Below are 17837 nucleotides of genomic sequence, written 5' to 3' on the forward strand. Positions count from 1 at the left end.
AGACCACGACAAGCTAACGAGTCACAAACAGGTCATATAAATGTTATAGTACCTTCTGCTTACAGAGGCGAGAGAGGAAGAGAGAGGAAGAGAGAGGGAGAGAGAGCGGGAAGGTCCGTTAGTAAGGGAAAGAGCGGAGAGAGAGCGAGACAGGGAGAGAGAAAGCGTGTGTGTGTGTCTGTGTTCCTGCGCATGTGGGCATGCGTGGATTCGTGGGTGGATCAAACTTCTGCAGTACATGTGGGCTACATAAGCCATCTCTTCGAATATTCTGCTTTTTGGAGCACAGGAGACATTGAACGGATGAGTCGCCCATCCTTGTGTGAGAAGGAAGAGAAGGCCACTGTGCGTTTCAGACAGAAAAAAAAGAGAAGGAAGGAGAGAGAAAGGAGACAGAGTTTGTTTGTGTGGAAAAGAGACAATGTGTGATTGTGCGTGTGAGAAAGAGAGCAGGAGATGTTGTATGTGTGTGTGTGTGTACAGGAGTGAGTGAAACGAAGAGAGAGAGGGGGGGGGGTGAGAGAGCAAGAAATTGAGCGAGAGTTGTCAGGTGTGTGTGTGGGAGAAAGATGCTACATGAGAGAGAGAGAGAGACAGAGAGAGAGAGAGAGAGAGAGAGAGAGAGAGAGAGAGAGAGAGAGCGAGAGAGACAGAAAGAGAGAGAGAGAGCGAGAGAGACAGAAAGAGAGAGAGAGAGAGAGAGAGAGAGAGATGGTACTGCATGTGTTTATGAAGGACGATAAGTGTGTCTTTGAGAGGGAGAGAGATGGCGTGCGAGTGAGAAAGAGAGGGTGTGTGTATGTGTGAGAGAGAGATAGTGCGCGTGAGATATGGTTTGTGTGTGAGAAAGAGATGGTGTGTTTGGAAGGTGTGTGTGCGCGCGTTTGTGTGTGCGAGAAAGACGCTAGTCTGCAATAAAACTGCGTCTCCCCGTCGCGCTATGATCCACCATTCCAGTGCTATCCACACGCTCCAGCCCACACTCTTTGCATCGCCATAAAATGCATATGCAACATATCGATCACGACGACCGCGCGCATCATGTAGACCTCACCTTAAATATTTCAACGAGATAAACGTGTTTATCACAACCTGCTTATCATCCTCCTTGGTGACAGAGACGGATTATGTTAAAAAGCCTCAGGTTAGATATGCGCTCAGCCGTTTGGTCTATGCTAAGCATCGAACCTAACAGACAGCACCACATTCAGGAAAGATTAAGTGGCTTTAGTTTAACACACCCAATATAATATGAAACCACACAGATTCACAATACATCGCTATGTCACTATAGATATGAACACTTACTAGAATCTTTGAAATGAACAGCGAGATTCCGCTTGCATCTCCTGATTGCGACGTGTCCTATACTGTTATCATCCAAAACCGCGTTCAGCATACAGCTGGCAGCCCAATCCTGGTACCGTACCGTTACCGTTCCAACCAGCAGCACCAGCATTCCTGTGAGTGGCAGCACTCTCAACCAATAGAACAAGAGGAAATACCACCTAACATACACCTCCTACCCTCCAGCCTATAGCAACACAGCAGAACCGGGAATGTGGACCAGGGGGCGGGATCGCATCCTGAGCGTTCCAGAGAGTTGTGTCTGAGACGTCACACTCACCGAGCATACCTGTAAAAGGTTTCTTTTTTTTCTAGAACAATGCAGTACAGCGGGCTAAGACGGATTCCCTCTCTATCTCTGCTGTATTGACCTGTCTGGTTGTCACCTCAGATGGTTAGGCTTCTCTCTCTCTCTCTCTCTCTCTCTCTCTCTCTCTCTCTCTCTTTCTCTCTCTTTCTCTCTCTCTCTCACACACACACACACACACACACACACACACACACACACACACACACACACACACACACACACACACACACACACACACACAATGTCATATAGTCATTCGGTGCCGAAAAAGACTAAACTGAAAAAACATTCAAGCTATTCAAGCTTTTTTCGTTTCCTTGTGTCATTTCGTAAAGAAAAGCCACATTCGAGACGTAATTATGATTATTTAATGCTACAGCTAAAGCTCCAGTTTACAACGTGAATTGCAGTTCCCTGTTGGACATGCGCGAAGACATGCTCTGCTCTGAATATGGCGACCCACATCTGATGGAAACTGAAGGATCGCATTGGAATACCTTCTCCAAACGGTGAGAATCGAGGTGCTTCATTCCTTTGACGTTTTCAGCAATGTGAAGCGCACTCGGCGCTGTGCAGTGGCGTGTATTGTGTCAACCGAAGGTCCAAGAATTAGTGACGAAAAGGAAAAACCAAGTGTGTGTTGTTGTCAATTCAGTGCGTATTTTCCAGCGCCACAATCTAGCAACCGTTGGCTATTCGTTTAGATTTGCTGCGTGTCAGTGGACCTGTATATTTAACGTACTACTTTATACAGTAAAAAAAAAAACGAGAACGAGGAAGCGTAAGACCGACTCGCATAGCCTTCAGACAACACATTTCACGTGAACAGAACGCTTATCAACAAAATGCGTCACTTACACACACTTCAGCACGCGGTGTTAGTTGCGTTAAGAGTCACCATATTCATATAAACCAATCTTCAGACTAATACGTCGGTTATTGAAGGTTGTGTTTTTTTTTTCGGTCATTGAGTGAATGCAGTATGGTGTTGTGCAACTCCTTATACTGTTATCACAGTGTTGTTGTTTTAGTAATAACAACAGTCGGTGTTGGACACCTCGCAGCATGATACTCAGTTAACGCCCACCGTGGAGGTGATCACCTCCGACTCGAGGCGGGGACACGCCCCCTAGGGCTGCTCCACCTTTGACATTACTTAGCGGCCTCATCTGGACGATTGAGCAACTCGCAGAGAGATTGTTGGGATATGTGTAACTATTTCTCCATCGGCGCATCTAAGTTGTGGCTTGTGTGTGTGTTGGCGTTCTGTTATTGAGTACTTAGTACAGTGTTTATAGCGCTTAGTAGGCCTAATTGCCTACTCGATTGTGCTCAATCGATTGTTTTGGGGGAATTGACTTGCAGTGTATTGTGTTTTATAGGTAACTAAACCTGATTCCTCATGAGATACTGTTGCTAGAACCAAATAGTGTGATTATTTAATATAGATACTGTAGACCTAGCCATTACCTAGCCTAGACTAGATCTACATTCTGGGATTAGATTCTGAGACTAAATATATATTTTAAGACTATTCCAAAAAAACTAAAACCAAATAGGACAGTAGAGACATATGTACTGTAGCTAGACCTATGTGGGACTAGACCTAGATAGGGATGCTGAACCCAAATTATTTGTAGATTTGAGACTTGAATTTGTTAAACTCACTCCTCAGTATGAAGGGGTGGGGGAGGGAGAGCTGTAAGGATTTGGACATGAGCTATGCATGCCAGTAGTGTTGTAGCTGAAATGCTCCTTCAAATCCAGTTGAATTTTCTGTGGTCCATCTGTGGTCAGGAAGTGTAATCTAGCTAACGACACCTTCCACCAGTCATAAACCTCCTCCCCTCCCCCTACAGCAACTGATCACAAATCTGATTTGACTGTGTCCAGTCTCTGTCGTTGTTCGGGTTAGTGTGTCAGTCTCTCAGATTCTGTGTTAGTGTTATTTAGAGACGGTTCCAGAATCAGTTCACCCCAGGCCTGTAAAGTTCTGTAGTGGCTTCGTGGTTCAGGTTAGTTTGGTTTGGTTCCGGACCTTTTATTAAGGACTTCCTATCACGGGAGCGTGGCCTTCCCCCCTCCTTGAAAGGAGGGCGACCAATGAGAATGCAGGCGAGGTCTGATAATGGGAGTGTGTGGAATCCTTTTCATGTCTCGAAGGGGTTCTCTGCTTCAAACAGGCCCGCTCTGGAATCTTTATGGTTACTGTCTCAATAAGACCCTTGGCTGGGGAGGGGAAGGGGGAGGGGACGGGAGGGGAAGAGCAGAGACACACTCAGAAAGAGTAGAGGAAGAGAGAAAGACAGAAGGAGAGGGAGGAGACGTCACCGACGCTCAGAAAGAGAAGAGGAAGAGAGAAAGACAGAGGGAGAGGGAAGAGACGTCACTGACGCTAAGAAAGAGTAGAGGAAGAGAGAAAGACAGAAGGAGACGTCACCGACGTCAGGAGCACCGAGGCAGGGATCGGGAAAGGGAATAGGAGGGAGAGCGCTGGAGAAATCTAGAGCTAAAAAGAGACAGAGCTAGAGAGAGTGAGCCAACGAGAGACCAAGATGCAGACAGCGAAAGAGAGAGAAGAACAGAGCCAGAGGGAGAAACGGTATACGCTAACAGAGAAAAGGGCAAATAGCGGGAGAGAGAGAGATGAAGAGAGGAATACAGAAAGAGAGAGAGAGCACCTCTGCTTTGATCCCTGGAGGGCAGTTACAGTGTAAGACAGAGAGAGGGAAAGAGAGACATTGGAGTGGAAAGAGACCTTGTAGCTAGCCATAAAGCCTCCTACCAGGGCAGACCAACAAAGCCCTCTCACCCTGTGGATGTACAACCTGGATCAGGCTTCCTCCACACCTCAGCCAGAGTGAAGCCAGCCTTCGACTAAGGCTCTGCCCGATTCTACACTTCCTCCTTCGTACCCACCAGACCTCCCCTGTCTTCTTCTGTGGTGGCAGCATTTGAGAATGTGTGTGTGTTGCTATTTTGCATCCCCATACCTACAAAGCGTGTGTTACTAGGGTCTGTGTAGTTTAAGGTGTACTTCTCTGTGTGTGTGTGTGTGTGGTGTGTTGTGTGTGTGTGTAGGCGTTCTGTGCTGCAGGTCTAGGGGGTCGCCAGTCACCTGATCCTCGTCACCTGGGGGTCATCGCAGGTCACCTGGGTGACCTGTCTCCAGTCTGGGGTCACAGGTACCAGACACCATGGGCAGGACTCCTCTGAGAGGTATGCCGTTGATTGGTCGATCGGTTGATTGACAGACGGATTGATGTTTTTTCATGGTTTCCAAGGACAGTCACTGGACTCACACGACAAGAGCAACGATGAGAACCATAACAACAGCGACAACAATAGCGATGTTGCATGTGTCTTCCAGACCAGAGAGAGGAGAGAACAGACAGGCCGGGCCGAAGCACCACCATGGCTGGTTCTCCTGGGGAGAAGTCCAACTCTGGTTGGTGACGCCTTCACTTCTCGACTCTGGTTCTCCTCGCAGACGTGTGTCGGCTGGAGAACCCTAGAGCACTCTGTTGACGTGACCATGGACCTTGGGTTCGTCTAACTAACTTGTTGTTCTACCCAGAACCCTTCAGCTGGGAAGACTACCTGCGAGAGACCTCCTCCATCGCTGCTTCTCCCTGCTGCTTCAGACAGGTACGCTTTCTCTCCCAAGCGGTCTCTCTCTCTCTCTCTCTCTCTCTCTCTCTGTTTCTCTTACTCTATATCTCTGTCTCTCATTCACTCACTCTCTCACTCTCTAGCTCTCGGTCTCTCAATATTTCTCTCTCTCCCTCTCACTCTCAGTCTCTTTCTCGTCTCTCACTTGATCTCTCCCTCCGTCTCACTGTTTCTCTCGGCCTTGCTCTCACTATTTCTCTGCCTCTCTCACTCACTCTCTCTCTCTCAATCTCTATCCCTGTCTCTCTCTCTCTTGTTCTCAGTATAAATCCGTCCTCACCTTGGAATTGCGAGGTTTTAGGTGGTGGCTGGTGTTAATGAAAGGTGGTCAGGTACAGGTGTGAGTCAGAGGAGCTGAGATCGATGCCCATGGCTGACCAGTGAGGGAGGAAGCGATTGTGACGCTAACCCAGTCTTGTCTGCAGTCCAGGGTCCCGCCCACCAACGACTTCAAGGTGGGCATGAAGCTAGAGGCTCGGGACCCCCGCAACTCCACTTCGGTCTCCATCGCCACGGTGATGGGCATGATGGGAACGCGCCTGCGTCTCCGCCTGGACGGCAGCGACAACACCAACGACTTTTGGCGATTGGTGGACTCGTCTGACATCCAGCCAATCGGCAGCTGCGAGAGAAGGGGAGACATGCTCCAGCCGCCACTAGGTAGAATGCTGCACTCTGATTGGTTCAGGAGTACCTTTTAATACACCATCCATAGATTTGAACGAAAACATATACAGCTCTGGAAAAAAATTAGAGACCACTGCACCTTTTTCTTTCATTTTTCAAAAAGGTTGAGAAGGCCAATTTTGAGTGAATAATAGAAGGGTAATGGAAGAATTACCTTCTATTCTTCACTCAAAATTGGCCTTTCGAGTGAAGATTTTTTTTCTCCAGAGCTATAAAATATCGTGGGCAAGGTGCTCCTTATCGTTTCTGTTTTGATCATGAATCATATTTTTTGATGCTGATCATGTGTATTGTTGTGATATGATAATGATTCAGTGTCCGTGTTGCTCAGGTCTTGAACAGGCTGATTTGGCATTGTTCCCTTGTGTGTGTGTGTGGTGTGTATGTGTGGTGTGTGTGTGTGTGTCTGTGTATATGACTAGGCTTTAGGATGAATGCCTCGTCCTGGCCCATGTTCCTCCTGAGGACATTGAGTGGAGCAGAGATGGCCCCTACTGCAGCATTCAAGAAGGTTCTCCCCTCTCTTTGCCCTTCACTAACACCACCCCTCCCTCCCCCCCCCCCACACACACACACAGCCCACTACTTTCTACCTTTTTACAAAGTAACAAAACGGACTCCACTCTCACCTATCCGTGTGTGTGTGTGTGTGTGTGTGGGGGGGAGTGCATGTCCCTGTATGTGTGTTTGCACGGTTGCATGTTTTCTTCCTCTGTGCGCGTGTGCGTGTTCCCTCACCCAGGAGCCCTCCAGGCCATCCCAGAACCACTTTCAGCCTGGTATGAAGTTGGAGGCGGTGGACAGAAAGAACCCGTACCTCATCTGCCCCGCCACCGTGGGCGAGGTGCGAGGCGAGGAGATCTTTGTCATGTTCGACGGCTGGCGCGGGGCCTTCGACTACTGGTGCAGCTACGACAGCAGAGACATCTTCCCTGTGGGCTGGTGCTGCCTCACCAAACACAGCATCCAGCCACCCGGAAATTTCTGTAAGTGTCGTGGCCACCCTTTACCAGCAGAGCGCGCCAGAGCTTTTCCTCAGATCTGCGGACGCACTCTGTGTGTGTGTGAGTTCTCTACCCTGTTTTGTATGGACATGCATGTGTATGTGATTTGTGTTTGCTGTGCACTTGATGGATGGTGTCGGTTACATTTCTGTCCGTGGTCTCTATCGGGTCCTCCTCCCCGGATAGTATTTACAACTAATTTCCTGTGTTCATCGCTACGGCGACAGTAGAAAGTTCTACAGATATGGGATCAGCTGAATCCTAGCTTGGTCTATCTCCAGTTTCTATGTGTGTGTGTGTGTGTGTGTGTGTGTGTGTGTGTGTGTGGGGGGGGGGTATGTAGCAGCAGCAGTGTTTGTTTGTTGGTGTCTTGTTTTGAGTTGGTGGCCTTGGGTCTTGTATATGTGTGTTTTTGTGAGGTATACTTTGGTGTGTGTGTGTGTGTGCATCCTTGTGTTTTAGATGAGGCCGTCACGAGTTGACTGTTATCTGAGGGTTTATTGTTCGGTCTCTGTGCGTGTCTTCAAGGCGAGAGGAGGCTTTTAAAGGTGATAATAGACCCATCACCTCTGTAATGTATGTGTGCGAGGTGGGGGGCGTTCAAGTTGGGGATTCCTGCGGGGTGGTTTAGCAGGGCTGAGAACTCCTGTCTCTCCTCTGTGTGTGTGTGCATCCCACACTCTACTCGGTGTCCTGGTCTCAATAGGCTAGGGTTACACCAGGGGGGGGGGGGCTAATGCATGCCCACCCCTCGCCTCAGTCAGTCTGATCCATTTGAACCCCCACCCCCTACCTCACCGCCAAACCCCCCCCTGTCTTTCAAATCCTCACGCACCCCCTCTGCTTTCTAACCCCCCCCCCCTCCCCCCGCCAAGCACACGCACGCAATCTCGGACCACACAAACATGCACAGGCACACACACACACACCACTCAGTAGACTGCCGGAGAGAGTCAATATGGGCCACTGATAACACGCTGAAGGGCTAAGGGGCCCCTCCCCCCTCTGCCCCCACCCCCCCCCCTCCCTCACTGCTGCCCCCTCCCCCCACCCCTATGCTAATCAGCCCCGGGCTCGTTCACCCAGGGAGTGCTCTGCTCTGCTAGCTGCAGCGTGCTCTTTGTTGTGGACGAGTGCCGGGGAGAGAGAGAGGCAGAGAGAGAATTGGTGGGAGAGAGAGTGAGAGAGAGAGAGAGAGAGAGAGAGAAGGAAAGAGGGAGCATTGGAGGAAGAGAGAAAGAGAGAGAGCATTTGAGGGAAAGCAGAGAGAGAGAGAAAAAGAGGTAGATCTTCAGAGGTGGAGAGAGAGAGAGGAATAGAGAGAGAGAGAGAGAGAGAGAGAGAGAGAGAGAGAGCAGTGTTCTAGAGGTTCTTTTCCCTCCTTGCTGGGGCTAACTGCTAGCAGCAACCAGCTGGGGCCCAGAGAGGAACTGCTTGCGGGGTTACGGAAGGGTTAGATACTCTGCCACTGCTGGTGACTGCCGCTCCTACTGGGGATTGTAGCACTCTGCTGCTGTGTCAGAGAGGAAGCCCTGACCCGTGTGCTGGCCTGGTAAGTCTTGTCTGCCTCTCTCTGTCTGTGTCATTTCCTCTTGAAGAATGTGCAGCGTTGAACCGACTTCTAGTCCTCCTTTTTCGGTTTTCCCTTTAGTCTCTTCTCCTCTCTCTCTCTCTCTCTCTCTCTCTCTCTCTCTCTCTCTCTCTCTCTCTCTCTCTCTCTCTCTCTCTCTCTCTCTCTCTCTCTCTCTCTCTGCCCTCCTCCATCTATTCACTATCGCTCTCTCCTCGCCTCTATTCTCTCTTCCTCTCACCCTCGAACTTTCTCTTTTAACGGGCAATTTTTTATTTATTTTTACATTAGCAGGAAGTCACTTTCCACCCTGAGAAAAACCTCTGTCTTACTTATGTGCGAGAGAGAGTGTGTGTGTGTGTGTGTGTGAGAGAGAGAGTGTATTTTTGTGCGTGTTTGTGACCTTGATGTTTGAGAAAGTGCTTTCGTGGGTGTTTGTCCGTGTGCATGTATGCCTCTCACACTTAAAACACTGTTGTAGTGAACGAGTCTGAGAGAAGGAATAAGGGGGATCTTTGTGCAACAGACTGCATGTTGGAAATGGTGTGTATAGTAGTAAAGTGATGGTATTGAGATTGTATAGAGGTTGTATTTGAGTTGTATGATTGATTGAAAAGGAGGGAACAGACACTTAACTCTAATTATCGGTGTGAGTAATCTTAGTAGTATTATAGAGCAGCTAGTCTTGTCTGAGTGAGTAATCTTAGTAGTATTATAGAGCAGCTAGTCTTGTCTGAGTGAGTAATCTTAGTAGTATTATAGAGCAGCTAGTCTTGTCTGAGTGAGTAATCTTAGTAGTATTATAGAGCAGCTAGCCTTGTCTGAGTGAGTAATCTTAGTAGTATTATAGAGCAGCTAGCCTTGTCTGAGTGAGTAATCTTAGTAGTATTATAGAGCAGCTAGCCTTGTCTGAGTGAGTAATCTTAGTAGTATTATAGAGCAGCTAGTCTTGTCTGAGTGAGTAATCTTAGTAGTATTATAGAGCAGCTAGCCTTGTCTGAGTGAGTAATCTTAGTAGTATTATAGAGCAGCTAGTCTGGTCTGAGTGAGTAATCTTAGTAGTATTATAGAGCAGCTAGTCTGGTCTGTGTCTGTGCTGAAGGTGGATGACATTCTAGGTTATGAGGTTGTTCTGACTGGTCTACTTCTATGTTTCTTCCCAGACTCCCTCTCTTTCTTCATGTTTCTTTCTTTCTTTCCGTCTGTCATTCCTTCTCCTGAGTGAACACTGCCCGGACCCCCTCCTCTCCCCCTCCCCCCTCTCCCCCCTCCCCGTCAAATATTCCAGGAGGGGGGAGGGGCGATTAGGCTAGAGGTGAACCCCAAATCCTTCACCCACTCCACAGTCCGCCAGCACACACACTTCACACATCACCCACCCCCGCCTACACACACACACACACACCCATACACACACACACAGCCCCCGGCAGTGGCCCACTCAGGTCACTGGGTCACAGTAGAATCACAGAGTTGTGATGAGGTCCATATGCCCCTGCCCCACACTGCAGTGTAGTCTGAAAGACGCCCCTACACCAGGAGACAGAGAGACACGCCAGCGCAGAGGGAGAGAGGTTCTGTCAAGGTCCTGGTAAAAGAAGGGGCCTCGTCGATGCCATGACCTGGTGGGCGTTTGGTTCTTGGTAGCACAAAGTGACATATCCTTCCTCATCACTACTGGCTGCTATTGAAGACCTCTGTACCTGCTGACTACACCCTAAACCCTCCTGGGATTGGTCAGTTTAGAGAGCTCATCCAGTCAGGGCTTCTGGGAATCTGGCCATGGGAGAAAGCCTCGTACACACATGCACTGGATTGGAATTGGATTATTGGATCGGTGGGCAGCGCGTTCACTGCAGTATCTCCATTCAAGGCAAGGAGGGACTTGGATTCCAAATGACAAACGCCCCGCCAACCCCGCACACAGACACGAGATACACATCAGTTCATTATGCAGACAGATTGAATGCTGGGGACTTGTATCCCATAATGCCACTCTCTCTGCTTTATCCCCCTGGGGGGTTTCCTCTATTGATGGAGGGAGGGAGGGATGGAGGGAGGGAGGGAGAGGTATGGGTGGAGATGGACTGGATGGGTGGAGGGTGTTTGACTGGCTGTTGGCAACTTCTTACTTGGCTATTGGGATGTGAGACTTGGCGACAAAGTAGGAAAGGAGAGGAAGGGATGGGAGGAATGAGAGGGTCGAAGAGGAGGAGGAGGGGAAAGGAAATGAGTCGAAGAAATAAGCCAGGGGAAGAGAGGAGCAGAGAGGAGAGCGATGTGTAATCCAGGTGCTCTGTGCATCTTCGTAGTGGGGAGGGCTTACCTGCCTGGTCTCCCGGGGAAACGACCCCTGACCTCTGGGCTGCATGGGGGAGGGGAGGGGACAAAAGACCTGCCAATCACCGATGACGGAGTGAAAACCATACGCCTTCTGTGAATGAAGTGACACAGTGACAGAATCCTGCCTTTTCTCCTTCTCCTCGCCCCCTCTTCCCTCCGTGCCCCTGTCTCCTCCTCCTCTTCTCCCTCCTCTCCTCCCATTATCCCTTTTCCTGTCTCCTCTCTGCTGTTGTCTAGGACATTTGGTTGGATCTATTTGAGTTGATCATCAGCACCGGATTTTCCGGTACACGAGGGAGTGTCTCGTCCGTCTGTGTCTGCACGCATCTAACCCTTTCTGATTGGCTGTGTCCTCTCCTTCCAGTCACCCTCCCAGGCGCCCTATTGGCCCCCGTGTCCTCCGGCCCCTCCCCCCCCACCAGGCGCTCCATGCAGTCCTCCTACCGGCTGCCCCACCCCCTGCCCCCCCTGCCCGTCAGGAAGGGGGTGAGGGGCCGGCGACCCAAGATCCAGACCATCGCCCTGCTGAAGGCCGCCGCCGAAGCGGCCGCGGCGGCCGCCGTCAACGGGGCCCCCGCTCTCGAGGCCCCCCCGAGGACCGGCCCCCCGCTGGCCCCGCGGCCTCACAAGAAGAGAGGCCCCAAGCCGGGGAGCAAGGTGAGGAGGAGAGGCTGGGGGAAGGAGGTTGGGGGGGGGGGGGGGGGGGGGGGGAGGGTTTTGGAGTGCGTGAGCGTGGGGAGGTAGGTTGGTTTTTTGGGGGGGTGGGTTTGTTTTCCGAGGGGCTTCTGTGATCGGCGAGCTGAGGGGTGTGTTTGGTGTGTTCTGCAGAGGAAGCCACGCTTTCTGGGGTTGTCCTCCGGGCCCCCCCCTGCCTCTGAGAGCAGACGGGGCAACGGGAGCCAGGGGCACACAGACAGCCTGAACAATGGACACGGGCTGGGGTCCACAGGTAAAGACGTGCACACACATTCACACACACACACATCTCTCCCTGAATACTAGCAATACCAGGAATGCAGTTTGATTGCGTGCCATAATAGCGTGGAATGTTTTTCGGGAACCTCAATGAAAAGGAAAGACTCACCATCCTTTTACTATCCTATCCGTCCTATTATTCATTGTTATTATTGTATGTGTGTGTGTGTGTGCATGGCCTCAGTGTGTGTCTACGTGAACAAGCACTGCGACTGTGGCCCTCACCTGGACAGGAAGTTGGTCCAGCAGCTTCCTGACCACTTTGGTCCCGCCCCTGTCAATGCCGTCCTCCAGCAGGCTGTACAGGCCTGCCTAGACTCCGCCCACCAGCCCTCCACCCTCTACAGCTTCCTACAGAGCCAATCAGACGGCGGAGAGGTCATCAGAGGTAAGAGCGTGCAACCTGATAGGTTCGTTTTTGAAATGTGCATTGAGTCGGACAGTCTGCTGCCTGTTGGTAAATGATTGTGCAGACACACACACACACACGCATCCTATATACAGATACTATTGAGATATTCATATATGTATGCCCAATTCTAGATAATTCTATTCCTTCTCCCACAAGGAATGGGCCACACAGAGGAGTCAATCAGGCAGCTGGAATTGGTTTAAGGCAGAAGGAAGATCCACAATGTGTGTGTGTGTGTGTGTGAGAACCCCTGGGCTATTCTGTTCTGAGGACAGCCTGTAGCAGCAGCTGATGTCACCAGTGCAAAGCTAATAGGAAGTGATATGTGGGGATAGCCTGATTTGGGAGGTCCTGATTGGTTGTCTCCCTGGGGGGCCTGGGAAGGGGGCTGGGGTTGGACCCAAGGGAATTGGGAATGGGGGGTCGGGGGGGGGTAACCTCATTGGACCATCTGCTTCCCCGTCCCCTCCCTCTCCCTCTCTAATGAACCCCCCCCCCCCCCCCCCCCCCCCCCCCCCAGTTTCGGGGTGGGTAGGAGGCGCCACGTTTGTGTGTTTGCCAGTGTCTCTCAGCCAACCCCTGTGTATTCAAAGGGTGTGCGTCTGACCCTGTCGTCTCTGTCCCTGTGTATTCTGAAGGTGGGTGTCAAATCAGATCAAATCAAACGACCCCAGCCCAACGTCACAGAGGGCTTCACAGTCGCCCGCAAACCAACCCCAATAACCCTAACCCTCAGAGAGACAAAACACCCAGACAGCCAGTGGGGGATTCCCTCCTCCATAGATGATCGGTAATGCCAAAGCAAAGAGGTGTGTGCCTGTGTGCCTGTGTTCCCTCTGTGCCAGTGCGTTCGGAGGGAGGCAGCCAGTACGTGAAGCTGCCCAGAGCCTCCAGTGCCTCCTTCGTCCTCCGCTTCCTGGAGACTCTGTGTCACCAGCTCAAGACCTCCGACCTCTTCAGCTCCCAGCCCTTCAGCCCCTACGCCAACCACACACGCACCTATGACCGCAACAGGACAGGTGAGCACCGGAGCGCTCGTGTGTGTGTGCCACCCCCCCCCCCCCCCCCCTCTCCAAACGCCCACACGCGGACACACACCCCACAGAAGATAACCTCTCGCACACCCCACACACATTCACGGTCTCTCGAATACCAGCCTGCACACACACACACACACACACACACACACAGACAGACACACACACACATGTTCTCTTTCTGTCTTTGAAACACCAACCTGCACACACAAACACACTCCTCAGCACTCTACCTGATTACCTCCGTTTGACCACATCCTGCCTCCTACTTCCTGCTTCCTATTGAAGCATTAATTATGTTTGATTGACAGACTGTTTAAGGCTGTCTGTTTACCTAATGAGAAACACTGTTGCCTATTGGTTGTTAGTTAAGATTAAAGGGAGGGATATTGATGAGCTGTCAGAACCATGTGCAGCTACAGTTTGGATCTTTAGCCAATAAGAATCATGTCTCTGTTAACGGGGTTTTCTGTAGATCTCCCTGATAAGATGGGATCTATCAGATAATGGTGGAATCTTGTGTCGGATGTGTGTCTGTCTGAAAAGGGGGATATTGACAGTAGTGATGGGGGGGGCATTTGACACTTCCATTGGCACTTGTGTCGCAAATGTAGTACGCACGGTTGAGGAAACATTTTTCCGGGGAGCTCGTGTCAAATGACGATAACCATGTCATCGATGATTGAATTAGAAGTTTTTGCTTTAACCTGGACTGAAGTGAAAGCGGCACCTCTTATTTGAAGGCAGATCACACGATATTGAGAGTGGAGCAGAAGAGCAGACAACAAGCATAGCAGAACAGGCGACAGATATCAGCAGAAGGGTGAAGATCAAATGGATGCTACTGGAGGAAAGAAGCAATAAAGACTGGGGGAACATTTAAGAACGTGTTTATATAACAGATGCTTCTTATCCAATGGGGATTCATATCCATAGAGGATTTAAACCTGGAGGCAAATTCACCCGCTCCACCTATCCCCCGATAATTAGATGTGGTAACAATTTGATCTTATCCTACATTACGGTAATTTTTATAGTGGAACTTCAAATGCGCCTTTCTTTTACCTTGTGTCATGGTACAATCACAATCCACACTCAGAGGAAATACCTATCTCAAATAGGAAAAATTGTTGGTTCTATACCACTCTTTGTCGCACATTACAAAGTCTTTAGGCTACAGTTGAACATTTTCTTAGCATTTTCTACTGCAGCAAATTGACACACCATTATAACACACACATTCACTGTAACACTTTAATGTGTGAACATAAATATAAGAAGATAAACACACATAGCCTTAAAATGTGAAATCATCGAGGCGTACCATCATAGACGACCAGTGCTTCCTCTGCAGCCTAGACTTGAAATGTCTGCAATCATGTCTGCTAACCACCAGGCGGCATTCTGCTCTCCATGTTCAACACCCTGATACTTGTCTTTGTCCGTTGCTGCGCCAAAAAGAGACTTTCTGCTAAAAACAATTAGCCAGCAATTAAGATATTTAAACTGGTAAAAAGTACTGAATTGGGTATAATCGAGGGCACAGAGAAGGTAAAATAACGCAGAGCCATAAGGATTAGGATCGTATTGCCTTGAATCTCATATCTGTCATGCCTGATTATGCTACAAATTGCTAACACTTATTTAGCCACAATTGTGTTTATTGGGTTATAAGAAGTTTCACAAAGACCTATATTTGCTATATAGGACCATGACCATAAAATTACGTGTATTTTCCTGTTTCATGTTACTGTTTAATCCAGATTAAAGCATCTTTAAACGCATATCGACTAAGAGAGATAAAACTTCAGAGGATGGGAATCAGAAAGTCCCTTTTTGGTACAACAACAGAAAAACAAATCAGAAAGAAATCACCAAAGCGTCACAAGGAATCGTCCACTTAATCCGTAGGTCTCTCTGACGATTAAAATATATCTGGATCTCTCTATTGCTCTGTTGATATCTACAGGTCTTACTGATACTGACAATCTCTGGATCTCCCTATTGGGAGATATCGACAGGTCTCTCTGATAACTATAATTTCTCTGATAGTAACAATATATCTAAACCTATGTCTGATAATGACCATATGTATCTGTGTGTGCCATCTTCTCCACCACCAACCAGAACCCCATCCCCACGGGGAGAACGGCCTATCAAAGTCCGACTCCTCCCACTACCCAGGCCAAGCCCCGCCCCTTCGCCGCCTGAGTTCCAACGCCCCAGAGCTGGGGATCACACGCCAGGCCAGAAGAGTGGAGGGTAGGACACGCACACACACGCGCACACACACACACACACATTCATGCACACAAACAATGCCGATTTGGGATCCACAGTCACTGAGCAATGGATCCCAAATCCTACCCTAACACTGCCACCTAGTGGAACAGATTGGTGACTACAGAGAATTCAAATGGAGACACTATACCGTGTCACTCACGGCGTGTGTGTTTGCATGTGTGTTTCCCATGATCCTCAGCTCCCAGTTCTACCACTGGCCCAGACCACCTGACCACAGACAGAGAAGCCGATGGCCACGGCCCAGCATCCTGGTCCGTCGATGACGTCATCCGGTTTGTCCACGAGGCCGACCCACAGACGCTCGGACCCCACCTGGAGCTGTTCAGGAAACACGTGAGTCACACTTCCTGCTTGGCTTCCTGTTTCGTACCTGTGTTCCACGGTGTTCATAGGGGCAGTTCCAAACTTAGAATGACAACACTTGATGATGGTGTTTATGTATAACATACATACCCTGTGGTGCGTGTGTGTGTGTCTGTGTCTGTGTGTGTGCAGGAGATCGACGGCAAGGCCCTGATGCTGTTGCGGAGTGACGTCATCATGAAGTACATGGGCCTTAAATTAGGCCCCGCCCTCAAATTGTGTAATCACATTGAGAAACTGAAACAGACGAAGCAGTAGAGGACCCATACACACGCGCACACACACTTAGACACACGCACACACTCAGACACACACACACACATTTACACACGACGACGGGCTGCTCACCCCTGCAGATCTCTCGACACCTCTATCCGTGCTTTAGTCTTCTGTTACACTCAGCCCCTACCACCCCGCTGCCCTGAGGCCACACTACCAGATCCTGGAGCTTCCTGTCATTGGCCAGGAGAATGTCACATGTCTGTGAATGAATGTGTGGAGTCCATAGTTCAATGTGAAACCGCTCCAAATCAAATAACCATGGAATCCCCGGAACTCATTGCAGATGGCAACTCTCATTGGCTGTTCATTCAGTGTGAGGTGTTTTCATTGGACACAGACTTTTCTGTGATTTGTTCCCCAATTGGAGCTTTTGCCCTAGGACATGTGATGATATCTTTCCTTCTGATTGGAGAGGTTGGATGGAATATTTACAAACAAACAAGAAACAAACAACCCATCAGTACTGGGGAAAAGATACAATTATGTAGCAGAAGATACTTTACTGTCCAACAGGGGAAGAAACTCTTTTGTACATAATGAAGCCAAAAAGGTTGTGTTTTTTTAACATCGGATTTTATACTGTAAACAAACTGTAATGGAACTGGATCACTTTATCGATATAAAGTGACTGATTTAAATGTAAACTCTGTATTACTATTATAAAGTGTGTTGATAAACTGTGTTCTGTCACAAATGCCAGAATGTTACCATTTTAGTTACTGGTCTGGGCAGAGTGTTCTGAACAATTATGAAAATAAGCATTTGTCTTTGAATATTTATCATTTCACAGTGTCAAAAGGAATCATTTTCAGAACAATATGAACTACTTACTGTATATTCAAAAGCAGTCTTTTTGTAATAGCATTTTCACCTACAAGGCTTTCTTAGCTGTTGAAACCTTGATATACTTGAAACCGCTTTGCTTTACTGTGAATCTCAGGTTTTGGTAGGTCTTTGTTTTTCTAGAGACTTTTCTATTGTAGTGTTTTGCGTGATGTTGTGGTTTTCCGTTTGACTTCCTCTCGTTGGATGTGCTTTACAACTTCCTGCATTGGCATCCATGGTTCTGTAGCACACTTCACTCACTTCGACATCAGAACGTTCCAGAGAAATGCCTGTTTGTTCAACTACTGTTCACCAATTAAAATATGTTTAAACCCGGTTCACCTTGGTTCTTCTTTGAGACTGTTGGCAAGTCGCTTCACCCATATTTACAGATCAATATTCATTTCTCTTGCTTGAAAGAACACAAACGCGGACACACCAACACAAACAAACGCCCCAACCCATGAACAACACGCTGACGCCTTCTCCATTTTCAACGCTATCACATTTATTGGCCGTTTCTATGCACAGTTACTAAGCAGCCAGCCAGACTGTCCAACAGAACCAGATATACAGTCATGACCCCCACAAAATTGCACCCCCAAAATAAACCAATAATCACTACAAGATTCAGTGTTGCACCGCTCCCAAATGTACAAAGGCTTGGAATCAATCATGTAAACTTTTTGAAAACATTTTACAAAAA

At 48.9% G+C, this 17837-nt stretch overlaps 1 protein-coding gene across 1 annotated transcript; it reads left to right on the forward strand.

Annotated features, from left to right (window-relative positions):
- Positions 1-2091: 2091 nt before the first annotated feature.
- Positions 2092-17470, forward strand: scml2 (Scm polycomb group protein like 2). The gene is made up of 14 exons (XM_084667722.1): positions 2092-2166; positions 4739-4876; positions 5028-5105; positions 5235-5305; positions 5755-5989; positions 6439-6527; positions 6759-7002; positions 11298-11590; positions 11762-11882; positions 12093-12296; positions 13166-13339; positions 15485-15619; positions 15840-15994; positions 16157-17470. The coding sequence occupies exons 2-14, from the start codon at positions 4855-4857 to the stop codon at positions 16280-16282; spliced, it is 1947 nt and encodes a 648-aa protein (XP_084523848.1). The 5' UTR covers positions 2092-2166; positions 4739-4854; the 3' UTR covers positions 16283-17470.
- The last annotated feature ends 367 nt before the right edge of the window (positions 17471-17837 follow it).

Source organism: Hypomesus nipponensis, chromosome 12 (genome assembly GCF_054491055.1).
Source record: "Hypomesus nipponensis isolate SF chromosome 12, ASM5449105v1, whole genome shotgun sequence".
Lineage (NCBI taxonomy): Eukaryota > Metazoa > Chordata > Actinopteri > Osmeriformes > Osmeridae > Hypomesus > Hypomesus nipponensis.